General features: G+C 41.7%; 1 protein-coding gene and 1 pseudogene across 1 annotated transcript in view; one reads left to right on the top strand and one right to left on the bottom strand.

Annotated features, from left to right (window-relative positions):
• Bmpr1a (bone morphogenetic protein receptor type 1A) overlaps positions 1-21,196 on the top strand; it is a 100,460-nt gene extending 79,264 nt beyond the window's left edge. Inside the window, exons 6-13 of the mRNA XM_032919538.1 lie at positions 489-585; positions 718-817; positions 3,892-4,036; positions 7,364-7,556; positions 10,743-11,040; positions 16,226-16,401; positions 17,440-17,570; positions 17,656-21,196. Of these exons, the coding sequence (XP_032775429.1) occupies positions 489-585; positions 718-817; positions 3,892-4,036; positions 7,364-7,556; positions 10,743-11,040; positions 16,226-16,401; positions 17,440-17,570; positions 17,656-17,781 (1,266 nt within the window). The 3' untranslated portion in view covers positions 17,782-21,196. The remainder of the gene's footprint in view (positions 1-488; positions 586-717; positions 818-3,891; positions 4,037-7,363; positions 7,557-10,742; positions 11,041-16,225; positions 16,402-17,439; positions 17,571-17,655) is intronic.
• LOC116914910 lies at positions 8,326-9,978 on the bottom strand (annotated as a pseudogene).
• Positions 21,197-27,404: the final 6,208 nt, after the last annotated feature.

Genomic DNA, 27,404 nt, shown 5'->3' with positions numbered 1-27,404 from the left:
ATTATATTTTTCATACCAGTTTATGATTCTAATAAAATACTATGTTTTCTAGAAGATAATTACATTTTAAAACTAAAAGTAGCTAGTTGAATGGTACTTCAAATGTACTAAGTTTGAAGTAAAAAAAAAAATCACAATTCTATTCTTCATTCCTTTATAATTTATAATTAGTGTCTTTTACAATCTTAAGAAAAAATATAAATTTTCATTAATTTTTTTGTTTCTTTTGAAACAAGGTTTCTCTGTGTAGCCCTGGCTGTCCTGGAACTCACTCTGTAGACCATGCTGGCCTCAAGCACAGAAATTCACCTGCCTCTGCCTCCTGGGTGCTGGGATTAAGGGTGTGTGCCACCATTCCTGGCTAGTATTTTTTTTTTGGCCTAAAGCTTGGAAAACCTTTTCTCCGAGTTATAAATAATATTTACCAATACTAAAGATATTTGTACTCAATTTAATATGTTAAGTCCTTTAATTTTTTTGTCTTAAAGGATTCACCAAAAGCCCAGCTACGCAGGACAATAGAATGTTGTCGGACCAATTTGTGCAACCAATATTTGCAGCCTACACTGCCCCCTGTCGTTATAGGTAGGTCAGCCCAGAGATGTGCAGGCATGACTCTCTGTAAGTTCTTTGTCTGTAACAGTAACCACACTACCTAGAATTCAGTGCTGTGGTGCAGCAGGAAGACCTATACTTCATTGTTGCCTTTTTTCTCAGGCCCATTCTTTGATGGCAGCGTCCGATGGCTGGCTGTGCTCATCTCTATGGCTGTCTGTATTGTCGCCATGATCGTCTTCTCCAGTTGCTTCTGTTACAAGTAAGATAGTTATTTCTATACTAAATATATTGCTAGCTATTTTATATTAGTCTTGTATTTAAAAAAAAAAAGAAAGAAAGTTAAAACCAGTGACTACTGTGTGCACTTCAGAAATTCAGAAATCACTAATTAATATTCTCTGGTTTCAGCTTTTCAACTGTGTTATAGCTTCACTAGGAGGAAAAATGAACTTAATTGCCAATTAATACTTTTAATACTAATTCATTCTTGTATATTTAAGAATAGTCATGGCTTTCTTATTTGTATAATAGTGAGCTTTGTTTTATCTGTATTTCTAAAGCAGATTCCTAGATAACATAACCTCTTTTCTAGTTTAATAATTTGGGATTTTTCAATGAAATGAGATCATCTATGAAATAGGTTAGTAATATAGAATCTATATATAAAGAACTTTACAATATATTAAGCTGTCAAGTTTAAGAACCTGGAGGAAAAGATAAAGTCAATAAGTAGATTTTATACTGGGTTGCTATATAGAAAAAATAAAATTGGGACAATTTCCTGCACTGTATAAATTTGAATCAGATTAGATTAGAACTATATATTCATATGCACAATTTGGAGAACCTTTCTGAATCTGCCTCAACTTGGAAACAAGCAAGGAAGTAAATAAAATATGATAGTATTAGCTACATAAAAAGGGAAATGTGTGGTAAAAAAAAAAAAAACAAAAATCTCAAGAGGTTAGAAAACAGAGCTCATGAAAACTGGCTTCTAATTGCTGCAAGTGACTGCTTACACACATAAAAAGAGAATCTACAAATCAAAACGTGTAATTCAGCAAATAGACAAAAATGGATACAAGTTTTTAAAGAAATATGCATGGCTTTCTGAAGATCTTTATTTTTTGAGAAAGGATCTCACGGTGTCACCCTGGATAGCTTTGCACGCACTGTGTAGACCGGGTTGGCCTGAAACTCATGGAGAGATTCACACCTCCTCTACTTCTCCGGCACTGAGTGGAAGTTAAGTGTAGGCCACACCAGCTAACGTCCTCCTCCTCCTCGGTCATTCTGCACTGTAGCTTCCGAGACAGCTTCTCCTGCTAAAGCTGCAGTCACTGCTGTGGGCGAGAGGGCCTTGCCAGTCAGCCTCGGGCTCCTCCCAAAAGTCTCTGCCCCGCGCTGGGATTGCGGTGTGCCCTAGGTCTTCATGGGTGCTGGTGCTCAGACTCAGGTCCTCGTATGGCAAGTCCTTTACTGACCGTCCTCACCTGAGCCCTCACATGTCTACACAAGATTGTGTCTTCTTTTTTGGTTTTTCAAGACAGGGTTTCTCTTTGTAGCTGGCCTAGAACTGAGATCCATCTGCCTCTGCCTCCTAAGTCCTGGGACTAAAGGCATGTGCCAGACCACCACTCAGTTCAAAGATTTTTTTCTTTAGAAAAAATAACAGATTGACCAAGTCAGCCTGAACTACATAGTGAGATCCTGTTTCACAAAAAATGAAAATTTATTCTGAAAACAAACAAAAACCAATTTATCGGTTATGGGGTGAGACATGATAATGAAAACAAGATGTGAACATTTAATTACGATTTAGTAGCCTTGACTTATTAGCCAAGCCTGTATCTTATAAACCAGATAGGATTCTTGGGAAACCTGTACAGGATGGGAGAAAAGACTTACAGATGCTGATGAGAGTTACGTGAAATGGCCTAGGCAGATTAAACCTGTACCAGTTAGCTCTGCAGGCGTTCACAGTCTCACAGTAAACACGGACTCCTGGAAAGAGGGAAAGAAGGGAAGCATTAAGATTGCCATGCTCCCTCCTGTCTGACACGTAGAGGGAACAGAGTGTAGTCGTTGACTTTCTCAGAAGAGAACATGTAGGTGACAGTCTGGGGGGTGTCATCAGCTGTGTTCATGGAACAGGGTACTAGAGAATAGAGGGTATCACAGGAGAAGACTCGAGTTCAGCAGATGACCCCATGCGGTATTCAGCATGTTCATATGAAAAATTTCCCAGGCCTGAAATGACTGGAGGAAATAGTATTGGTGCTCACCGAAAGCCAGGAATGGTGCCTCTTAACCACCATCTTTGAGAGTGTGAAATCATAGGTCTTGGTTAAAGTGCTCAGCTTGCTTCAGTGACAGAGAATAATTACCACCAGACTAAATGCAGCTGATGTCCCACCTTAAAACAAGACTCAACTGGACATGGTGGTGCATACCCTTTATTTCCAGCACTCAGCAGGCAGAAGTAGGTGGGTCTCTGAGTTAGAGTCCAGCCGGGCCACATAGTAAAAGGTTGTCTGAAGGTTTCTGTGTGGACCTGGCTGGCCTTGGGATCGGCTGGCCACGTCTCTCCAGTGCTGGAGTTAGGGCGTATACAGCTTTAGTACAGAGACACAGTTTGTGAGAGTGTGTGTCTATAGATACATGAGATGAGTGACTCTCTATGCTCAGTCTCCTTTCAGATTGTTTTAAAGATGTTAAAAATTACAGTTTAATACTTTTTACAGCTGTGACGTCATTTTACGTTCTGTAGGAAAAGGGGATTTTGGGGGGGTTTGTTTAGCTTTGGTTTGAATCAAGATCTTCTTACCTAACTCTTCTTAGTGCCACCACCACTGGCCTCTGGGGCAGGAGGAGTGTGTGTTGGTGTTAGGGGGCCGGCGGGGGTGTTTGGTTGGTTGGTTGGTTTGTTTTGTTTGGGTTTTTTGTTTTGTTTTTTGTTGTTTTTTAAAGGAGACAAGACACTTCCCCATCTAGGCCTGGTTCTGTAGCCCAAGCTGCCCTAAACTCCTATTCCTCCTGCCTCCCAAATCTGGGGTTACAGATGTAAGCCACCACATTCTGCTATTTATGTGTGTGTGTAGATATATATACACATACAAATACATACATATATATTCACTTGCTAATAGACCATGGCTATCTCTTCATGTTAGCATGACACACAGCATTCTATCTCATACATTCTAATTCTACTGGACTATAATAGGTTTTTTCCCCCTGTGGTAAAGATTGATTAGGTTGCAATTCTTCCTGGAGGCTCAGGGTATCACAGTGGTCCAATTTTAAAGTAGATTGTTTTCTGCTTTTTTAAAGACATTACTGTAAGAGTATCTCAAGCAGAGGTCGTTACAACCGTGACTTGGAACAGGATGAAGCATTTATTCCAGTAGGAGAATCACTGAAAGACCTGATTGACCAGTCACAAAGCTCTGGTAGTGGATCTGGATTACCTTTATTGGTAAGCCCAAAGCCTCTTACAAATACGAATGTTGTGTTGATGAGGACGTGACGCCGTTGGTAAGTCGGCATCGTGGTTATTGCAGATTAGGAGATAATAGATAATTTTTTTTCTCATGTAGTAATACAAGAAGAAGTTAATTAAAATAAGAAATTTGGGGTTGGGGATTTAGCTCAGTGGTAATACAAGCGCAAGGCCCTGGGTTCGGTCCCCAGCTCTGAAAAAAAAAAAAAAAAAAAAAAAAAAAAAAAAAAAAAAAAGAAAAAAATAAGAAATTTGAGCCAAGAAGAACAGGATGGGCAAGATAAAGCCATGAGTAAGAAGTCTAATAGTTACATAAAATGTTAGGATATGGAGGCCTGTGTAAGCGCAGGTTAGCTATGTATTTTGCTCTAAGCTTTAACTGTCACGGTGAGAATAGAGCCATCTTTGAATGCATACAATATGATTATGTAAGAAATATAAGATTGCTATACATAAACCTGCTGCAGCCAGCGCTTAGCCAGTTTGCAGAATACAGTCATTATTTCAGCTTTACCGAATTTACATACACAGGCAATTTGAAGATGATAGTCTGGAAACAAAGTTAAGTAGTATTATTTAAGAGTATCCAAAAGCATAAAATATTTTAAAAACAATCTTAGCAAATTTGTACATTATAAAATTTGTGCATTGAAAATTATTAATTGCTGAAGTTAATGGAGACCTAAAGAGATGGAAGCGTTTAGCCTATTCATGACTGAGGCAGTACTGTCACAGTGTCAGGTAGCCTCCCATTGGAGCACGGTTTCATTTCAATCCCCATAGAAATCAGACTTTTACAGAAATAGATGGGCAGATTTATTTTAAAAAAAAAAAAAAAAACTGAGCTGAAGGTTATTTGAAAAGAGGGCAGAGGAATAACTACATGGCTTCCGGCTTACTTTAAAGCTACTGTGGTTGACAGGGTAAACTTAATGTAAAATTAAACCAGAAAAACCTCCAGAAGAGTTTTTAAGAAAAGTCATTGTAACTTCTTATTGCATCAAAAGCATTCACAGCACTTGTGAGGCATAAGCAGGCAGGGCTTTGTGAGTTCAAAGACAGCCAGAGCTATAGAGACACCGTGTTTCAAAACAACAACAAAAAAGAACCAAAATTGAAAGATGAGTCAGTTAACAGCTCCAGCTTCGTATTTTTAACTGGACAGAAGATTTGAGCAAGAGTCAGAGTGGCCCTGACATGAGCTCATTGCATCATGGAGGACTTGCAGATCAAATGCACCAAGGCCTGAGAGAATATCGGAGACTTTATACGTAGTTGTTGAAAATGCGAAGTGATGAAAGGTGACTAACAAGTTAAGCATAAGCTTTCTTTTTTATATTTATTTTATTTTTATTTTTCTTGAGACAATTTCTCTGCGTAGTCCTGGCCTGGAACTTGCTCTATAAGCAGATTAGCCTTAAACTCAGAGATCTGCTGGCCTGTACCTCCCAAGTGCTGTGATTAAATGTGTGTGCAAGCTTACCTTGTATGCAACAAAACAGTTCCTCTGTTATTTACCCCAGAGATGGGAAAATGTGTTTACTCAAAAGACCTGAAGGTGGCTGTCCATAGTAAATATAGTCTAATAAATAAATTACAAATAGTCTGAAAGCCCACCAATTTGGCAAATGGATAAACAAATTATTACACATTCATTAATGTTTAGAAACAAATCAGTAACAATAGAGATGATTTCAAAGGCACTTTATGCTTAGGGGGAAAGCAACCAGATACAGAAAACTACATAATGTATCTATTTATATGACTCTAGGAAAAATAAAACTGTAGGACAAAAATGGATAAGTAATGCCAAGACAACAGGAAGGAATTAATAAGGAAAGTGGGAATTGTTTTAGGAAGTGGAAATACTAAGTCGTAAATAAGATTTTGGTAATTGGATGGCTAGGCATTTAACAGAATATACTACTCAGTCTTAAAAAGGGATACATTTTATTCTATATATAAATTATATTTGAATAACCCTGGCTTTAAAACATTACAGTCTTATGCTAAGTGGTCATGATGTAAAACCATTCAGCTTTGTATAGTTCCAGCCTCAGATGCAGCATTGTTTTTCATTTAAAATTACTAGTAGTCTGAAAATGAAAGATGAAGTATATACTTCAGGTCTTAGTCCCAATAACTACCTGTGTTCTGAGCCAGAAACAGAATTTAAGCGAAGTTGTGTATAAAAACAAAACTGTAATTCTGACAAGTACAGCCAAGGAGAGAGAATAAGCTTGTTGAAGCTAGACAAGCAGCACTCCACAGACAATTAGGCCTGCAGCAAGAGCCGTGAGGAGGAGGAGAAGCAGGTGATTCAGACTCGTGAAGCAGGGCTGAATCTGCCTGGAGGTTCTAGCAGGTAGCAGAGCTGCTTCCCTACCCTTATGAAGACCAGTCCTCCTCTATCTGGGGAGGTTTCAAGAGGGATCCAGTGGAGCGGTGTGAGTGGAAGAGGTGCCTGTTTGGACATCCAGCTCAGTGGAATTAACCCTGGCAGTTAACCTGGTGATAGATGTGTCATAGCCAGATCAGCTGCACAGTCAAATGATTGTGAGAGCCAGAAGTGGATGGCTCCAAGGAAACCGCATCTTCAGACACAGCAGGACTGGTATACATAGGACTTCAGAGACTGACCACGTGCACAGCTTCAGACAAAACCTCAGCACCGAGAAGAGGAAGTAGACATATAGCTCCCCTCTAACCAAAAAAGACCTGGGAGGAATTTGGGTAGGGAAAGGAATGATCAAAATATACTGTATAAAGAATCAAATTCTTAAAAATGTTAGAATAAGGAGAGTGTAGGTAAGTTGTGAAAACTGGGGCGTTGTCAGATCAGCTAGGATCTTGGAGGCTGAGTTGAAGGCTTTTAATTATCATTTAGATTTCGTTGCATAGTAAATCACCTTTAACTCAGTGGCTTGAAGCCAAAAACATTTATTATTTCTCATAATTATGAGTCTGTTAGAAAGTTTGTTTTCTAGACTTGCTCAGCAATTGATAAACTATATCCCAGTTCATGGGGTTGACAGTTGGCGCGGTGCTTCATGAGAGCAGAAAGATAGGCAGGTTAAGATACACAGCGTCCGTGAGGACTACTTGTTGTACATTTACTACTCTGTAGTCCAAGGCCCAAGAGTGTGGGCAAGGAGAGCTCCCAGGGTGGCCGTCTAACCAGAGTGCGTGTTCACTGCTGCTTTTGCATGCTGTACACACTGGGGCTGTTTGGATATGCCAGGCTTTCTAATGGGATGGCCTTAAAGGGTTCTTTTCATAAACTCTGCTTTTGTTTCTGTATAGGTTCAGCGAACTATTGCCAAACAGATTCAGATGGTTCGGCAGGTTGGTAAGGGCCGGTATGGAGAAGTATGGATGGGTAAATGGCGTGGTGAAAAAGTGGCTGTCAAAGTGTTTTTTACCACTGAAGAAGCTAGCTGGTTTAGAGAAACAGAAATCTACCAGACGGTGTTAATGCGCCATGAAAATATACTTGGTGAGTATCCTACAAGTTCCTCATTCTGGCAAGGTTCTCAGGGTGCACAGGAGAGCCTGCCATGTGCATATGGATTCAAATGTTTATGTAGCTAAAAGCAATCTAGTAGAGTTCACAGTGAACTAGAACTCTTTCCTGGATGCTGAGAAAGCGTCTTCCTGCTCTAAACAGCATTGAGCTTTAGAAGGACAGAAAAGGCTGCTTTACTGGACTTGTGGAGTAATGGGAGCCAAGTGTTTGGCAGAGAACTTCAGTGCTTTTCTAGGGTAGCTTTAACTGCGTCGACCTTTTCCCTTTCGTCATTAGAAAAACCCAGTGTATGACCTTTTTTATTTCCAGTGTGTGACTTTATTGTGTTTTTATACCTAATACGTCTTCCTCTCACCACCACCTCATTATAGAGTGGTGAAGTGCTGTAGGTATCTAATCGTTAAAATGGGGACAGATCTAGCTTTTCTGAGTTTTCTTTTCAGCTGCTACTTCATTATCTCTCTCTTTTTTAGGGGACGGGGGATGCAGGGGGGAGGATCCCTGGTTCTTTATCAAAACCATTTCTTCTCAGTAGTGTTTTTCCATGGAGGGTGGAGGGTCTTGCAACAGTTCCAGAAGATTTCCTTGGTTTCAAAGGTGACTTTGCATATGACCAGGAGTTCTTCCCAAGATGAGAGGCTTAGCCAGTTGCAGAAGAGGGGCTTTGAGGTTTTTACTGAGGGGTATAGTGGGAGAGGCTGAGAGGCCGGGAGAGCGCAGTACTAGGGAAGGACTGAGCTTATTCTCCAGTTGTCAGGCTGTTGGGGAATGCTCCTTTTTCACAAAGAGATGGCAGAGGGTGTGCCTTGGTTTGGGTTCGATTTCTGTCAGAGCGGGTATCAGTGCTTCGGGTCTTGGTGAAGAACACATATCCAGATATCTGAGTGCCTTGGTCTTTTGCCTGCTTTTCCTTGTTGAGCATAGGATTCATATGGGAGCAAGCAGTAAACAGTGCTTCATCTGCAAGTTCTGTGCTGATTCAGGTCAGGATTTCTTCAGATCGGCATAATGAGGCTTTCTGCCCTCCACTTAAGGAGGTGGCAGCTTGAGATGACCAGATGTCCTTCTTGTCCCCACTTTTGGCAGATGTGGATGCTATCCCACAAATGTCTGTGGGAGTTCTATAGTTCTGTTGCTAAGAGACTGGAGATTCTGGAATTCTCATCTTTTAATTTGTAAAGTGCATTGCCCATTGCCATGTACAGACATTTATGTTCATTTCCTGTGGCTCCTATAAAAAAAATTGTCATAAGCTGAGCGGTTTTGTTTCTGTTTTTGTTTTTTTTAAGATTTTATTTATTTTATGTATATGAGTGCACGGTAGCTATCTTCAAACACACCAGAAGAGGGTATCAAATCTCATAGATGGTTGTGAGCCACCATGTGGTTGCTGGGAACTGAACTCATGACCTCTGGACGAGCAGTCAGTGCTCTTAACTGCTGAGCCATCTCTCCAGCCCAAGCTGAGTGGGTTAAAACATCAGAAGTATGGCTGAGTGTGATGGTACACACCTTCAATCCTAGCACTCAGATGGATCTCTGAGTTCGGAGATAACCTGCTCTACAGAGTGAGTTCCAGGATAGCCATTGCTACACAGAAAAAAAACCAGAGGGGGGTGTTGGGGGGGGATGGTTTACTGTTGAAGGGGTTGACTAGTTGGTTGGAACCTGAGTGTAGAATGTATTTAAAGAGTGAAGTTTGATGGTAAGATATGGACGGTGGAGATTCTGTTTAGACTCCTGGAGCTCTGACCAATAGCCTAGCCTACCTGGCAGGGTTCCAGGCCAGTGAAACACTCGGGTCTCAAGAGGTGTGAAGCAGGAGAGGAATGACCCCTCAGGTCATCCCTGACCTCCACATCTACTCACACTCCTATGTATACGTGTTACCTGTGCACACATAAAAAAGGGGAGCGACTGACCATCCCCTCAGCTTTAGGATCCAGAGCTTTAAAATGAAGCTGTTGGCAGGACCATGGCCTCTCTGCAGGTTCCTTCCTGACTGAAGGGGTCATTAGTGTCCTTGGACTTACAGACAGCCCTCCTCTCAGTACTTCATAGGGTCTTTCTGACCACGTCATACAGAGGGACACTGATGTGGGGATTTGCACACAGTCTTCTCATGCATGGCTTCATGGAAATGTAATTTTATCTACAAAGACCCTTTTTCCAGTGTAACTTAAAATATCTATTTTTCAACTTGAAATTGAGAGCTTGTATTTTGGGTGTTCAGGGGTAGGGTTTTTGTTCTTTTCCTGGTCATTAAATAGTCTTCCTCTGTAGCTCTGGCAGCCTCAACTCGTTCAGTCTTCCTGCCTCTGTCTCCTGAGTGCTGGGATCACAAACTTGTGCCACCACTCCCTGGTAAAGAACCTTTTCGAGAGAGAGTCATGTAGGCAAATAGCACTTGCAGGACATCGTATAATATATGGTCTTTCTTAGTCATATTATTATCACTGCTGTGATCAATGTCAGGGTTGTCATGTTAGCTGTATGTGGTAGCACATGCCTGTAATCAATCCCAGCACTCAAGAGGCTGAGTGGGGATGACCACACGTTTGAATACAGCCTGGACTACATAGCAAAACCCTGTGTTTAAAAATACTGTACATCTAGACCTGAAAGATGGCCCAGTGACTAAGAGCACACACTGTCCTCACAGAAGGCCTGAGCCTCAGTGTGATTCCTAGCACCCACATTAGGAAGCTCACAGCCACCTGCAGCTCCAGCACTAAGGGATCCAGCAGCCCTCTGATCTCCTTCACACACACACAGTCACACACACACACACTTACACTCACACACACAGTCACACACACACACACTCACACACACACTCACACACATACTCACACACACACTCACACACACACTCACACACACTCACATACACTCTCACACTCACACACACACACACACACACTCACATACTCACACACTCACACACAAATTAAAAATACTGTACATTTATTGTAAAACTGTAGTGATGTGTATAAATCATAGGAAATGAGTCCTTGGTGATACTTTCAAAACATTTTGCCAGTCAGGTTAGGATAGTACTTTGTGTACAAAGTAGCAGTTCATTCCCAGTGTCCTGATCAGTAACTGCCTGGTGTCTCTGCACACAGCTAACCTCTGAACTCTCTAACTAAACAGGTTTTATAGCTGCAGACATTAAAGGCACCGGTTCCTGGACTCAGCTATATTTGATTACTGATTACCATGAGAATGGGTCTCTCTATGACTTCCTGAAATGTGCCACCCTGGACACCAGAGCCCTACTCAAGTTAGCTTATTCTGCTGCCTGTGGTCTGTGCCACCTCCACACAGAAATTTATGGCACGCAAGGAAAGCCTGCAATTGCTCATCGAGACCTGAAGAGCAAAAACATCCTTATTAAGAAAAATGGGAGTTGCTGTATTGCTGACCTGGGCCTAGCTGTTAAATTCAACAGGTAAATGATTCTTTGGAAATTCTTCTAATATCTGTCAGGTATTTATCCTCAGGTTTGGTTGTTTCTTTTTCTTTTTACAAAACTGCATGTGACTGTACTTCTCTGGGGATTGTTATGGATTGAACCCGAGGTCTCATGAGTGCTAAGCACACCCTCTGCGGCTAAATGGCCTCCCAGCCTCTGCGTGATTGTTGACTTCCTTTTTTAATGCTTTTATTTCACTTTACCTTTACTTGCTCTTTTTGCAAATATAGTTGTCCATGTTAAATACAAAGTAACCTAAATAATGGGCGTTAAGTTTGCTTCCAGTTCCTCTGTGTTTCTAAGAAGGTTATGAAGCTGGGAGTGGTGGGACGCAGCTTTAGTCCTAGCACTTGGGAGGCAGAAACAGGTGAGTCTCTGGGTTCCAGGACAGCCAGGGCTATACAGAGAAACTCTGTCTCAAAACACAAAGCAAAACACCACAACAAAAATGGGTATTACGAACATTATTGAATTGTATGCATATAAGTCTATTCTTGAACACTTGCATAAATATTTTTGTTGGGGGCTGGAGAGATGGCTCAGCGATTAAGAGCACCCGACTGCTCTTCCAGAGGTCCTGAGTTCAATTCCCAGCAACCACATGGTGGCTCACAACCATCTGTAAAGAGATCCGATGCCCTCTTCTGGTGTGTCTGAAGACAGCTATGGTGTACTCATATATATAATAAATGAATAAATAAATCTTTGAAAAAAAAGGTTTTTTTTTCTTTTTTTTCTTTTTCTTTTTTTCGGAGCTGGGGACTGAACCCAGGGCCTTGTGCTTGCTAGGCAAGCGCTCTACCACTGAGCTAAATCCCCAACCCCGAAAAAAAATGTTTTTAAAAAAAATTTTTTTTTTGTTGGGGTTCAGGAGTCCTCCCACAACCACATGCATCAACACTGATCTCAGTCAAACAGGGATAGTTTATTGAACACACACCACAAGATTGATCGATCACAGTTTGGGAGCTAAAGCTAAGTACCCCAAACCTTTCCCAGGACTAGCTTAGAGGTTAAAACTACAGTGAGCTCATGTGCAGGTGCCTTGACTCAAGGTATTTTAGACAAAGCAGTTCATATTAGCCTTGAATTTGATGGGTCCTAAGTGAAGCTTATGGTTGTGGAATTTCCTTTTTTTTTTTTTTAAGATAATTTATTTAATTTTATTTTATGTGTACTGGTATGAGGCTTTCAGATCCTTTAGAACTGGAGTTACAGACAGTTACAAATTGCCAGGTGGGTGTTGGGATTTGAACCTGGGTCCTTTGGAAGAGCAGTTTTCTTAACTACTGAGCCGTCTTTCCAGCCTCCCTGGAATCTCTTAAGATTAACAAACCTCATAACATGCAGAGCTAACAGGGTCTGTGATCAGCACGACCCTGCTCGAGTCAGGTTATTTCTCTGTGTCAATGATGGGCAGGCGTGTTATAGCAACACTGTGAAATAGCTGGCAGGCATGGGACAAAATGGCTACAGCTATGCCCGGTGGGCAAGCCTCATCAATTTTTATTGATAATAGATTTCTAGATAAGGGAGGCTACTGGAAGAGTTTCCACATAGTTACTTATGGCATATTGTAAAATAGTGCTTCAGAATGGTATTGTGTGTGAATTTACACTCCTGAAAATAGGGGAAGATAATTAGGCACTTTCTTTTGATGTTCTTAGTTTTCCAAAACAATTAGAACTATAAAAATTTCAAGGAACTATTGAAGCAGTTGTTTCACATTTCAGAATTCATTTAAAGCCAAAAAATAAAAATACTAGTTTACTTACTAGTGGAGGGACTAGAGAGATGACTTAACAGTTAAGAGCACTTACTTAAGCTCTTACAAGGACCTGGGGTCAGTTCCTAGCACCCACATCAAGCTTCTCAAAACTACCTATAATTCCAACTCCAGGGCATCCAGCCTTCACAGACCTGCAGTCACTTGGAGCATGTGGCCTCATGCGGGTGCACATACATGCACATAGAGAATGAATAAGTAATTGTTTTGTTATTGTTCATTTTGAGGCAAGGACTCACTTTGTCACTGGGCTGATCTGGAACTCTGTGGACCAAGTTGACCGTGAACTCACAGAGGTTCTCTTGTGCCACCACACCTGGCTTTTTTTTTTTTTTTTTTCTTTTCTTTTTTAATTTTTTTTTTTTTTTTTTTTTTTTTTTTCTCTTTTCTTTTTTCTTTTTAGCAGCAGCAGTAGTAATTAAAATTGTATGGGCCATCTTCTTGGTCATTAGCAGTGTTCTTTTTGTTGTTTTGAGGGGAAGTTGTTATAAATTCTAAAATTTTCTTTCCCAGCCCTGGCTCCCAGAGTGACAACTCTGAGATTAATTATTTATTATTAAATGCTTAGGCTATAACCTTAGGCTCATTCCCTGACTAACTTATTTAGTCCATTCAAACTGTGCTATGTCTACCATTTGGTTAGTTACCTCTCTTTCAGTCCCAGCCTGCGTCTTTCTTCATGGCGCTCTCAGCGTCTAGTTCAAATCCTTCTTGTGCCTCTCTTTAGTCTCCTTTTGTTCTCTCACTATTTCCCAGAATCCTCCCCTTCCTGCCAGTGTCCTACCTATTTCCTACAAAAGCTCATTGGCCATAACAAATAAATCTTTTTTAAAAAGCAAGTTTAGTTAGTTGTTGTTTGGTGTGTGTGTGTGTGTGTGTGTGTGTGTGTGTGTGTGTGTGTGTGTGTGTGTGTACACGTACACGTACGTGTGTCTATATATGGGGGTGTTTTGTTTTTCAAACCAGAGTTTCTCTGGGTAGCCCTGACTGTCCTGGAATTGACTCTGTAGACCACCAGGCTGGTCTCAAATTTATATCCCCTGCCTCTGCCCCTCAACTGCTGGGATTAAAAGTGTGCACCACCACTCCTGGTTTTATTTTTATGTTTATGTATATTTTACGTGCATAGCCGTCTATGTACCACATTCAAGCAGTTCTCTAGAGGTCAGAAGATGACTGGAACTGGGATTACAGGTGGTAGGTAGTAAGCCACTGTATAGGTGCTAGAAATTGCACCCAGGTCCACTGGAAATGTATCAAGTACATTTAACTGCTAAACTCTTTTCCAGTCCCTACTCCATTGTTTTTAATTCATCCTCACAGTGAGTTTTCAGGACTCCTGTGAGCATGCAGCCTGATTCTTGCCAAGATAGAATACAAGTAGCCTCTTGCCTAAGTTTCTCTGTAACTTCATGAGCCAGGCCTCCACTGTGTACCTTTCTCTCAGCATTCTGGTCTTCCCACTCCCATCAGGAAGCTCCGTAAGTCTGCAGGCTCCCCTGGCACGTCAGTCTAGACCCTTCCACGTTGTTCCCATAGTAACTAACGGCATAGCAACCATATTGTCAGGTGTATTGTAGCAACAGCCCCACCCCTCCTTTCTGTGTGCTATTGACTGTTGCACATGCAGAAGCTACAGGAGGACCTCCAAAATCCTGTTTTTATCATTCTAGTATTCCCTTGAGAAAGGGTCTCTCACTAAACTAGGAACTAGCCAGGTGGCTGGAAGCCCCAAGGAACCTTTTCTCTCGTACCTCCATGGCAAGGATGTTACTGATGGCACACCGAGCTTGAAGGCTAGGGATTAAACTCAGGGCCTCCTGCCTGTGTAACAAGTATTCTTACCAGTGAGCCTTCCCTTAAGAACCAACTTCATACATTGTTTCATGTTGCTGTGACAAAATATGACAAAAGCACCTTTTGTCTTTAGATGGTGCCAGCCCAACAAAAGCAACTTTTAAGGAAGGAAAGAACTTATTTTGCTCATGTTCTCAGGGTGTAGTCCATCAGGATAGGGGAAACATTATTGGGGGAGTATGAGGTCACATTGTGCCATAGTAAAAAAGCAGAGAGAGTTGAATGTCAAGTGGGGGTTCTCTTGTTTCTCCTTTTAACATTTTTATTCAGGAATTGAAGCCCACAGGATAGTATCACCTCATTCAAGGTGATCTGTCCTTCCTCTACTGAATTTCTCTGGAAATGCCCTCAGAAACAGCACACCTCCACCCCTGCCCCACCCCCATCCCTGGTTGCTTCCAAATCTAGTCAAGATGACAATGAAAATTAACCATCAGAGATGTTTTATAACAAAATACAATACCTTGTACTGGTTCCACTGGAAAGTGGTTTCTAGAACTTTCCAGTCGCAGTAACAAAACATTTATGTCTTCAAGTCTAAAATTCAGTGCAAACCCCAGAAAAATAAAAAGTCATTTATTACTGACTATGTAGATATTACTTTGTTTCTAATATAAATAAATTGGATCCATGAGAAATAAATTTCAATTCTGCATTTTTAATGTTAAGCTTATTATATAAAAATGTTGAAAATAAATTATTTTTCTTTTATTTTTTTACTCAACTTCTTAGATTAATTACCTGTTCTTGTACTTGTCTTATATAAAAAATATCGTCATCTTTTTTTTTTTTTTTAAGATAGGGGCATATGTAGCCCAGGCTGGACGGGAACGAGACATTTAGCCAAGGATGACCTTGAAATTCTGATCATCCTGCCCTTACCTCTTCAGAGTTTAGTGTTAAGATGACAAGCTGGACTTATGTGGTGCTGGGGGTGGAACTCAGGCCTCCTGTGTCTATACAGATGAGCACTACACCAGCTGGGCCTCACTAGGCCAGTACTGTTACCTCTGATAAAAACAGCTGCTTTGGTGACAGGTCTCAGCTGAATCTACGAAAGGTGTTTGTATTAATCCAGTTTAGTGTGAAAGGGGGTTGGGTTTGGCTCAGTGGTAGAGCGCTTGCCTAGCAACCGCAAGGCCCTGGGTTCGGTCCCCAGCTCCGAAAAAAAAAGAAAAAAAAAAAAAGAGAGAATACATGTACACAGTTTAGTGTGAAAGGTCGGTCAGCGATCTGTGGCAGACATAGTTCCAGAATGACTGTCCCAGCTCCTGCTTGGGATGCTATGTAATATGCAGCATTACGTAACATTAATTCTATAAAGGACTCATAACATTACATAACATTACAGAATATTAAATCTGTAAAGGACTCAACTTCTAACACATCTGCCCTCAAGAGTTGATAGTAAAGAGTATAAGAATTTACATGTCCTCGACAGAAAAATATTTATAAAGATGTACAGAGATGAAGTGTTGTTTGGTCCTCTACCTGACTGCTGTCTTCCTCCTGTCTTAGTGACACAAATGAAGTTGACATACCCTTGAACACAAGGGTGGGCACCAGGCGGTACATGGCTCCAGAAGTGCTGGACGAGAGCCTGAGTAAAAACCATTTCCAGCCCTACATCATGGCTGACATCTACAGCTTTGGTTTGATCATTTGGGAGATGGCCCGTCGCTGTATTACAGGAGGTAGGGATTTGAACAGTGTTTCTGACTGTATTTGTTTACTTGTCGATTAAAAAATAATTACCTAATTTATATGTCACCTATGTCAGGGTTTCCCAGGACCACTCTCAGACCCTCTGGTTTCATCAGAATTATGCACATAGTTGTGTAAGGGGAAAGATGCCAAGAGCAGTCCTCAGAAAACGCAGGTTTCCAACAGCCCTCTTCAGTCTCTTCAGGGAGAGCATGCTTGGTTTCTCCCTTCCCTCAGCCAGCTGTGACAGGGTGAAGTGTTGTCGTCAGGGAAGCTCGGTGTGCCTGCCATGTCTGTTGGCTCTGCTAGTGTGTACCCCAACTCCAGCCTCTCAGAAGAAGGCGGATACAGCATGACAGCACTGTCTGCACTGACCATCAGCCAGAGAGCAGCACAGAGTGACTCACATTCGGGTCCTAGACAGTAGGCAAGGCTCACCACAGTTTCCTTTGTAAGAGCAGAAGTGGGCCTGCTTGGTGAGCAGTCTTTCTCTTGCAGCAGAGAGTAATAAAGACACTCACAAGTAGGAACAGAGATGTAAATAGACATTTACACTAAAATGCCTTTAATTAAGAAAGATCGTGGTCTCGTTTCCTTAGTTTTAAGTGTTTCATTGCTAGTAGCCCAGGCTGGCTTCAAATCACAGCCCTCTTTTCTCAGTCTCAAGTGCTCTACCCACAAAGAAACACTATCATTGCTGATAGACTTTCATTCTGTCAGAGGTACGGGGAATAATGGGTCATAAATAATAGAAAAAATATGTATTTACTATTAAAAATGAGCCATTCAGGGGTTGGGGATTTAGCTCAGCGGTAGAGCGCTTGCCTAGCGAGCGCAAGGCCCTGGGTTCGGTCCCCAGCTCCGAAAAAGAGAAAAAAAAAAAAAAAATGAGCCATTCAGATTGTGCTTCTTCTTTATGTAGGAACCAGTTCTTAGTTCCACAGTTCAGTGGGAGATGCTCTCTATGTCGACTGAGAGCTGTTGCAGTGCTGTGACTTTGCTCACTGTTGTTTTCTCACTCCCTGCAGGAATCGTGGAGGAATATCAATTACCATATTACAACATGGTGCCTAGTGACCCATCTTATGAAGACATGCGTGAGGTCGTGTGTGTGAAACGCTTGCGGCCAATCGTCTCTAACCGCTGGAACAGTGATGAAGTAAGTTGGAGCCAAGTCCCTGTAAAGTGATCAGCGAGTGCGGGTCACTCCATGCTCACCACACTCTGTTTGCGTTTCTCTTTAGTGTCTTCGAGCCGTTTTGAAGCTGATGTCAGAATGCTGGGCCCATAATCCAGCCTCCAGACTCACAGCTTTGAGAATCAAGAAGACGCTCGCAAAGATGGTCGAATCCCAGGATGTAAAGATTTGACAAACAGTTTTGAGAAAGAATTTAGACTGCAAGAACTTCACCCGAGGAAGGGTGGAATTAGCATGGACTAGGATGTCGGCTTGGTTTCCAGACTCTCTCCTCTACATCTTCACGGGCTGCTAACAGTAAACCTTTCAGGACTCTGCAGAATGCAGGGTTGGAGCTTCAGACATGGGACTTCAGACATGCTGTTCTTTGTGTATGGACAGCTTTGTTTTAAATGTGGGCTTTCGATGCCTTTTTGGTTTTTATGAATTGCATCAAGACTCCAATCCTGATAAGAAGTCTCTGGTCAAACTCTGGTTACTCACTATCCTGTCCATAAAGTGGTGCTTTCTGTGAAAGCCTTAAGGAAATTAGTGAGCTCAGCAGAGATGGAGAAAGGCATATTTGCCTTCTACAGAGAAAACATCTGTCTGTGTTCTGTCTCTGTAAACAGCCTAGACTATGATCTCTTTGGGATGCTGCCTGGTTGATGATGGTGCACCATGCCTCTGTTATGCATACCAGACTTCCTCTGCTGCCATGGGCTTACAGGACAAGAATGTGAAGGTTGCACAGGACGGTATTTGTGGCCAGTGGTTTAAATATGCAATATCTAATCGACATTCGCCAATCTCATAAAAGCCATCTACCTTGTAACTGAAGTAACTTCTCTACCAACTTTATTTTTAGCATAATAGTTGTAAAGGCCAAACTATGTATAAAGTGTCCATAGACTCGAACTGTTTTCCTCCAGTCACCATTTTGTTTTCCTTTTGGTAATTATTTTTGTTATATAATTCCTCCTATCCAGAATTGGCGCTCACTGTCTTGAACCATACTTTGAAAGAAATGCCTCTTCCTGGAGTCTGCCTTACTGCATCTGATCACCATGTGCATACCTCTGATCAAATTCTGGAGTCTTTGTTCTCGGTACCTCTTAAAAAGGGAAATTGTGTATCATGTGTAGTGTGCTTTTATTTTCAAAATCTTCATAGCCTTTATTCTAGCCATTTTTACCTACATACTCATTCTGTACAAAACAGCTCACTCGGGTCTCACAGCTGATCCTCAGTGGAAATGATTTAAAGTAGAGCTGTGTGCGAATTTCAGAATTCATGTATTTAAAAACTTCACACTAACACTTTACTAAGATATTGTCTCATATCTTTTATGAGGATGTCAGCTGATTTTTCAATGACTATAAATGTATTTTAGCTATCTAAATCTTTTGAAATTTGGTTTTATAATTTCTGGTCCCTAACTTGTGAAGACAAAGAGGCAGAAGTACCCAGTCTACCCACATTTACACTGAACATTATTAAATAAAAAGATGTATATTTTATAGAGGCCTTGTTATCTCAAAGAACAGTTCTGGTTAAAACTTATTATACCAATATCATACTATTGAGATGTTTATTCTAAGCAAACAAGCCATGTGACATTGTTTCTTTGGATAAAACAAACTAAAGATGGTTATATCAAAACATAGATCGATTTAAATTAAATGGGAGGCAGGTAGGGCATGTGTCCATCTGTCCATCTACAGACATGACTAAACTTAGTAAAGTACCTACAGATCATAGTCCACAAATTTGTTTTCCTGTTTCGTTTAATGAGTCTCATCTAATGTTCCATCTAATGTTCTAATGAGAACACTGGGTCTGCCTTTACATGTTTAACTTGTGTGCGGAGGCCACAGTAATGATTCTTGTCTACTTAGTGTGCTCTAAGAAAAGGCCATCAGGAGTTAATTGTAAGGCAGGCAGCAAGTGCTCCAGTCATTGCCTTCCCACTGCCATCACTGCGCTCACGGAGATGGCAAATGCTGCTCTCTTTCCTTATTTGGCTTCCCAAAATCGAAAGTTTCATTAAATTTACTGTGTTCTCCTCCCCCTCTTACTCTTAAATTTAAAATTCAGTAAGTGAAATATTTAAGAGTGCATCAGACCTTTGGCCAGTGAGAAGATGCTCAGTAGGTAAAGACACTTGCTGCCAAGCCTGCGAGCCTCAGTTCAGACTGCGGACACAGTGACGGGAGGGCGCCAACTACCGTCCAGTTATCCTCTGACTTCCACACACTCCATGGCACGCCCGCTCCCCGAAACACACACCATTCACTCCACATACTCAAAAGTAATTTAAGGAAAAAAAATAGAACCCTCTGTGTTAATGTATTAAGTATTATGTAGTTACTTAATTAACAACTTGTAAATACCTGGAAACTATGATTTGGTCCCTCTTTGAATCTAGAGTTTAAAAAACACATGGCTAAAATCAGCCATCCTTTAAATAATTAAATATAAAAGCCCCAAACCCCAAACTGCTTAAATATATACCAAGTAATCCAGGAAGACGTCATGTGTGGTTTGTATGACCAGTAGTTCTCTAGTACAGAGCATGTTAAGATTTGCCCCAGCCTGATTCTGCGAGGTTTCTACAGCACTCAGTACTGTTCTGAGTATAAAGTCTGAACTGATTACTCTGGAATATTCTAACAAAAGATATTTTAGTCAGAGAGCTATGTTCCCCTTCCAGTGTCTAGAACCTTTCCTAAGCCTGTAAGTCACCTTTTGCTGTCATCAGCTGTTGTCCTGGAGTGTGCCAGTTTTCATTTATTCATCCTAATAATAGTCAATGTGTTCTTCTTTTTAGATGTTTTTCTTGTTTAGAATAAAAGGAATAATTTTTCAAGAACCATGCATCTCTGATTTGGCCTAAGGTCAAATTGGATATTGGGTAGTCTACTCCAGGGCAGATTTCAAAAGTGATACGCTTGTCTTTTCAGATCTGTATTGTTTTGAAATGTTTCCAAAAGCCTAAGATAATTTCAACAGAAGTGTCACTGGTGAAAAGAAACGTGGTGTAGCCCTTGTGGTAATAACACAAACTGACTTGAGTCAGAGGTTACGACAGTTACAGTTATCTCGCCTCCCGGCTGGAAGAGGCATGGAAACAGGGCAAGCAGAACCTGATTCTCTGGGGTCCTGTATGAACCCACAGGGCACGGGAAGGATCGTCCCATAAAGAAAGCCTGTGAGGACGGCTTTTGCAAAGAGTTAGACGTAACACTGTAATTTTAGGTTCTGCTCTGTACTTCCTTTCAGTGGAATTATTTAAGCTCTTTAGTGACCTTTGTTTTTCCCACTTAAAAACTAAAATGTAGCATATGTTGTATAAAATGAAAATATTAATGACTTAGGGAGATTGTACATAAGGCATTGACAGGTTAAAAAAAAAGCATTTTTATTATGCAATTGTAAAACACCAAAAATATAGATTCATCTTTGATATGTAACACACTAAATGTATTTTGTACAGCATCTGATTTAAAAGGTGCCTTATTAAGTTTACCATTAATTGCTTTGTTCTATATACAGATTATGTTCAATGTATCATTTTTCAGTAAATAACCTTATTTTAGTATACTTCAGCGATGTCTTTTGTGATACTGTTCTTGGATTTATCGTGTATCAGAAGTTAACTGTTGAGATTTTATAAGTAATTTAGCGTACAGTCGTACATTCCTGAGCATGCATTTCAGCTCTGGAAACCCGGCAGGAGCATGGCCAGGTAAGTGCCCCATGCTTGTCTTTTATATAGATGTTGAACCTACCTTAATGAGGGGATTTTTTTTTCCTTCTATACAAAGAAAAAAAACAACATCATTTTCTGATTATAAAAATGTGTGTTTATGACAGAACATTGGGAAACAGGAAAAGCATAAGCAAATAAACTACTCCATTTTATTGCCAGACACCACTATTTACATTCGAATGTTTTTCTCCTTTTTTTTTTTTCATTCCACATTAAGATCGTGGTATTCATTATGTGTCAGTTGAAGACACCATGCATTGACTGGGCATGGTGGTGCACACCTTTGATCCCAGCATGTGGGAAGCAGAGGCAGGCACATCTCTGAGTAGCAGAGGCCAGCCTGGTCTACAAAGTGAGTTCCTGGAAAAGCCAGAGATATACAGAGACACTCGGTCTTGGAAAAGAAAAACACCAAATACATATCCATTCCATTCTATTTCATTCTCACAAAAGAAGACCTTAAAATTAGCTCAAATCCAGTGCCTCCCAAGCAGTGAGGACTTGAGATGCATACCATAGAGCTTTAAAAATGTCACCTTCAAGCCATGTCATATTTTCCGTGAGTTCAAGGCCAGCCTACACAGTTTTAGGACAGGACCTGTCTCAAAAAAAAAAAAAAAAAAAAAAAAGAGGAAATAACTTATTTCTGTGACCTTTTTGTTAATCATTTTTTGTGATTTTGCTTTTGTTTTCAGAAGAACATAGAATTTGGTCTTGCTTGTAGCCCAGGCTAGCCTCAATCTCTGTGTGTTCTAGCTCTGAACTGTAGCTTCATTCCCTTCACAATAAGACACATATTGAGCATCATTGTACATAAACCCTATTTTCTCATAGATCCTAAATGCAGATATGTATGTTATAACTTTATTAAAGGAAAGGTACAGCTCTTGGTATTGTCCTATCATCAAACACTTTTCGTTTTTACTGTACCGGGTAGTATGTTCTTCAAGGCTTTTTCTTCTGTTTGATAAGGTCCCCCTAAAGTGTCCTTGCATTTTCCCACCTGAGTGAGACTTGCCACCTGCCCTGAGCTCCTGTCTGCACTGAGTTCCTGTTAGGAGGCAGGACTTGTTTCCTTCTTAAAGACTCAACTCTCGTTTATGTCACTCCTTGACAGCATGCTTAGAGGATACAGCTCATTTCTCGTGAATGTAGACAGTATTCGTTTCTCTTCCTTGTGACACAATTCTGAATAATCAGCTCGAGAGGAGAGCTTTGTTTTAATTCAGTGTGACAGAAGACTTGGCAGCTGGGCGTGGTCCTCCACTTCTGTTAAGTCACGGTTCAAGTTTCCCCAGACTCAGAACTAGCTAGGGGATAGCTCATTCATAAAGTTTGTTTCATAGTCATAAAGACTTTGATCCCTAGAACCTGTGCAAAAAAAAACCAGACATGGTGGTCTGGGGTCTGAGGTGGGAGATAGATCTCCAAGACTCACTGGCCAGTACCCCTTGTCTCCTTAGGCCAGTGAGGACCAGAGTGGCTCTCAGCAGACACGGCAGCTTACAACCATCTGTAACCAGTTCCTGGAGATTTAACACCCTCTTCGGGCCTCCCTTTCTTTCTTTCTTTTTTTTTTTCCGGAGCTGGGGACCAAACCCAAGGCCTTGTGCTTGCTAGGCAAGCGCTCTACCACTGAGCTAAATCCCCAACCCCCTGGCCTCCCTTTCTTAAGTGTATTTGTATCTGTTTACCAAGTATGTGCCAAAAGAGGCCAGAAAAAGGCCTGGATTCACAGGTGGCTATGAGTTTTGATGCAGATGCTGTGAACCAAACCCAGGTCTTCTACAAAAGCAGTGCTGGTTTTTAGCAGTTGAGCTGTCTCCCCAGCATCAGCACCTTCCTTTATTTCTTGAAATGGGGTTTCTATCTGGCCTGGCCCTAAGCTGGGGCCCTCCTGCTTTAACTTGACAAGTACCTAGGACTGCAGGTGAGTGCCATCAAGCCCAGCTCCTATGAGATTATCTGCTGGATGTCTCCAATAGTCCTGTTTATTATGTTCCATTCTACCATCTGTTTTTAACCCATGTACTGATTTTTTTAAATGCCAGATCTAGCAATTTTTAAATAATTTTCATCTGCAGGAACTTATAAATGGAAGGGACCCCATTCACCCTTCATGCAGTTCTCATGAACTTAACATTTTGCATAACTACTGTGTGGGGTGTACTTGGGAGGTCACAACAGCATGTCTGAACATGGACTGTTTTGTTTAGAGCTGTTTGGAGTAAAGAACTTACGTCCTCTGAAGACTTCAAGAATATTCTATTAACCAATTATATGTAGTGATCAAAATTAGGAAAATTGGCATTGTACCATAACAACAGTCAACAATACCATGACCTGCAGGCTTCATTCAAATCTTTCCAGTTCCAGTAAAGACCTCATGCGTGTGTGTGGCATGCTTTGGATAGTGTAATGTATTCAGTTCTTGGGTCTCAAGATAAAACATGTTTTAAGTTACCTTTTGTAGGGAGGTGGGCCTGATCTTCAAGCTGCCTTTGAATTTGGCAGTCCCATTTCTGCCTCTTGAATATTGGCACATCTATATATAACATTCATCCTGGTGAGATGCTATGGCCTCATGCATCATTTTTTTTTTTTTAAAGATTTATTCATTTATTATATACAAGTACACTGTAGCTGTCTTCAGATACACCAGAAGAGGGCATCAGATCTCTTTACAGATGGTTGTGAGCCACCATGTGGTTGCTGGGAATTGAACTCAGGACCTCTGGAAGAGTAATCGGGTGCTCTTAACCGCTGAGCCATCTCTCCAGCCCGGCCTCATGCATCATTAATGCCAGAGCCAGCCACTTGTTTACGATGTGTCTTAGGGTTCCCTGCAGCTGTGATAAAATGTATGGAAACCAAATGTAACTTGGGAAAAGGGGGTTCTATGACTTCCACATCACAAATCTATCATGAAGGAAGTCAAAGCGGGAACCTGGAGGCAGGAAATGAAGCAGAAGGCACGCAGGAGTATGGCTAACTGGCTCGCTCCCCATAGCTTATTCAGCCTGCTATTTTAGTAACATCTAGGACCAGTTTCCCAGGGTTGGCATTGCCCTCAGTGGTCTGGGCCCACATACATCAATCATTAATCAAGAATACACACCACAGATTACCTCTTAGGCATTTTCCCAGTTAGGAATCCCTCTTCAATGACTAGCTTGTGTCAAGTTTACAGGAAGCTCACCAGGGCACCATGGTTGCTTGTTTCTGTAAAGCTGCCATTCTGCTTGTGTGAGTACATTGTTGGGGGTGCTTTGGACGTGAACTACACAGGACCTGTGTCAGTGGTTGCTAAGTGGCTTTCTAATGCCATCGTCCATCTTCAGTTTGCATTGACAGGGTGTGAGGAAGTGCTCTCTTTACATAGATTACCAATATGGACTCTGGGTTCCATTAGGTCGTTGTGCTTTGATGCTCAGGTTGACACTTGTCTACAGGGAGCTGAGTCATGAAGCCTCTTGACTCATGCTCAGATTTCACACTTATTTGAAACATTGGGAGGTCTGAGCCAGCAGCTTCAAGGTTGGATGGGGTTTAAAAGTAAGCCCTAGTGGCAATGTCTTAGGACTTACATTGCTGTGAAGAGAAACCACAGCCAAGGCAACTCTTACATAAGACATTTAATGGGGCTGGTTATGGGTTCTGAGATTCAGTCCATTATCATCATGGCTGGAGGCATGGCAGCATCCAGGCAGGTGTGGTGCTGGAGGAGCCGAGTTCTTCATTGTATTCAGACACAAACAGAAGACTGGCATCCTCATGTAGCTAGGAGGAGGGTCTCAAAGCCCACGCCCACAGTGACACACTTCACCTACTCCAACGAGGCCACATCTATTAGTCCCACTCCTGGGCCAAGCATATTCAACCACCACAGGCAATTAAGTGTGGTTTCTACTTTTCCTGAGGCTGGTGGTGTAGCTCAGTAGTAGTAGAGGATCTGCCTACCAGATATGAGCCAACACACATTTTTAGAAAACACTAACTTCCTCTATTTTTCTACAGATGTTTATATTCCCAATAATTGTTGACTTGAGGGTCTTGTTCATGACTACTTCTCCACAAATGTTTGACAAGGAATATAGCTGTTCATCTTTGCATTAACCTGTCCCTCATTGTCTCCCTATGATGGGACAATACCAATTAGAAAACAAAAGCAGTCCTCTTGCCTGCTCCAATGAAACATTCCCTACACATTTTTTTTTAACCTCCTTCCAGAGAGTTCTGCCATTGGAGTTTTCCTGAGAAAGGACGGGAAGTTCAGGCTAAAGCAGGGTGAAACGCTTTCATGCTTTTGACTTAAGATGAACCCTAAAATATTTGCGAGGCCTTTAAGAATGCCTCTCACCACCCTACCCCTGGAACCCTGGGCCTCGTGCATGCTATCAAAGGCTCTCCCACTGTGCCGCACACATCTAGCAATCTCATCTTAGACTGTGAGTCCGCAAGACGGTGATTATCTAGCTATGATATGGTGATCGTGACTCATGTAAGGTCACCTGTGGTTCAACTCGCTGCCTTCAGGTCTGAAGCTGACCTGCATTGGCCTTAGGACTGGCTATATAGTTCTTGTTCTGCCCCAGAACTCCCAAGTGATTTGGGACGGTTTAAGATTGAGACTCTATAGCAATCCTAATAGGGGTTAGAATTCTATATTGCTATATCATTCTGTAATAGGCCTTATTTTCTTTCTATCTTCTCAAAGAATCATGGGGCCATCTTGATGTGGTGCTCTTACATAGTTTTTCAGGAGCCACACAAGTGTTTTAAGCTGCCCTGGGTCAGTACCACGTCTACCTGGAGGGCCCTGGGAACATCTCCTGACATCATGTATCTTAAAACAGACGCGACTCCATCAAAAGAGGCCCTGGGGAGATGGCTCAGCTGGTAAATTGCCTGCCATGCCAACATGAGGACCTAAAATGGGCTCCCCAGAACCAGTGTAAAAAGCAGGGTGCAATGTGTATCCGTAATCCCAGCAGTGGGGGTGGGGACTGCGGGGAGAACTCAGGAGCCCACTGACCAGGCAGCCTAGTGAAACTAGTGAGGTCCAGGTCCAGTGAGAGACCCTGCTCCCAAAAATAAGATGGGAGGTGACTGAGTAAGATGCCCAGTCAACTTCCGGCTTCCATGAGCACCCACACACATGCACATAACCAGATGGACACATACAGCACAGCCACCTACACAAGCATGTTTGTATTCACACATACATACAATGTTTACTGAACTGTCTGTAAAAAGGCACATTTGGCTTGACCGTGAAGCCTTTGTAAAATGTAATCAGGCATGTTTTATGACATAGAAAGCACTCTTGCTAAAAGGACCATTATTCCTCCTCACTCCAGATACATCCAGAGTTACCTCATACAGTGGCAGTGGAAGACCAGACCCACTAGTGCTTTTTACTTACTGCCTTTCTATGGGGGTTGGCGACCCATAGTGCTTTGTGGTGGAACTGATTCACACTGTATTCTATGCTAGAAACTCTGACTGGACGTCTTTAATGGTGAGACTACATTACCCTAACATTACCATAACATTGTCCCTCAGAAGGGACTGGCCAGTGACAGCAACATGGAGCATAAGAAGCTAGCCAGGTCTGCTGGCAACAGATGGCCTGCCACACACAGGTCACCCCAGACTTTGATCTGGGGTAACCCAACCACACATACCCTAGTCCAGAAATAGTATTGATAAGGGAAAGCACTACTGAGCTGGTCAAGGTTCAGAAACATGTCTAAGATCAGGGAGGTCCAGAGAGCTGGATCAGAGGTGTTAGCTTAACCAGCTCCCTACGGATGGACTGACGTTAAGCAGAATTGTGGCTTAGCTCATGGTCAGCCTTCAGTGACAGAGCCTTCTGGCCTACTGTCCATCAAGCAGTGAGGTACTGATGCCTGTATAAGTAAATTCTGAAGGTTAATTATTTGAATTAAGGACTTCAGCAAGCAATGAGAATTCCTAGGAACCCATTACCCAGTCAAATCCCATTGGAAGTGGAGAAGAGCATCTTCAACCAAGACTGAGTA

The sequence above is a fragment of the Rattus rattus genome, chromosome 13 (genome assembly GCF_011064425.1).
Source record: "Rattus rattus isolate New Zealand chromosome 13, Rrattus_CSIRO_v1, whole genome shotgun sequence".
Taxonomy (NCBI): Eukaryota; Metazoa; Chordata; class Mammalia; order Rodentia; family Muridae; genus Rattus; species Rattus rattus.
Note: the sequence above shows the minus strand (reverse complement) of the source record. Positions and strands in the feature narration are given on the sequence as shown.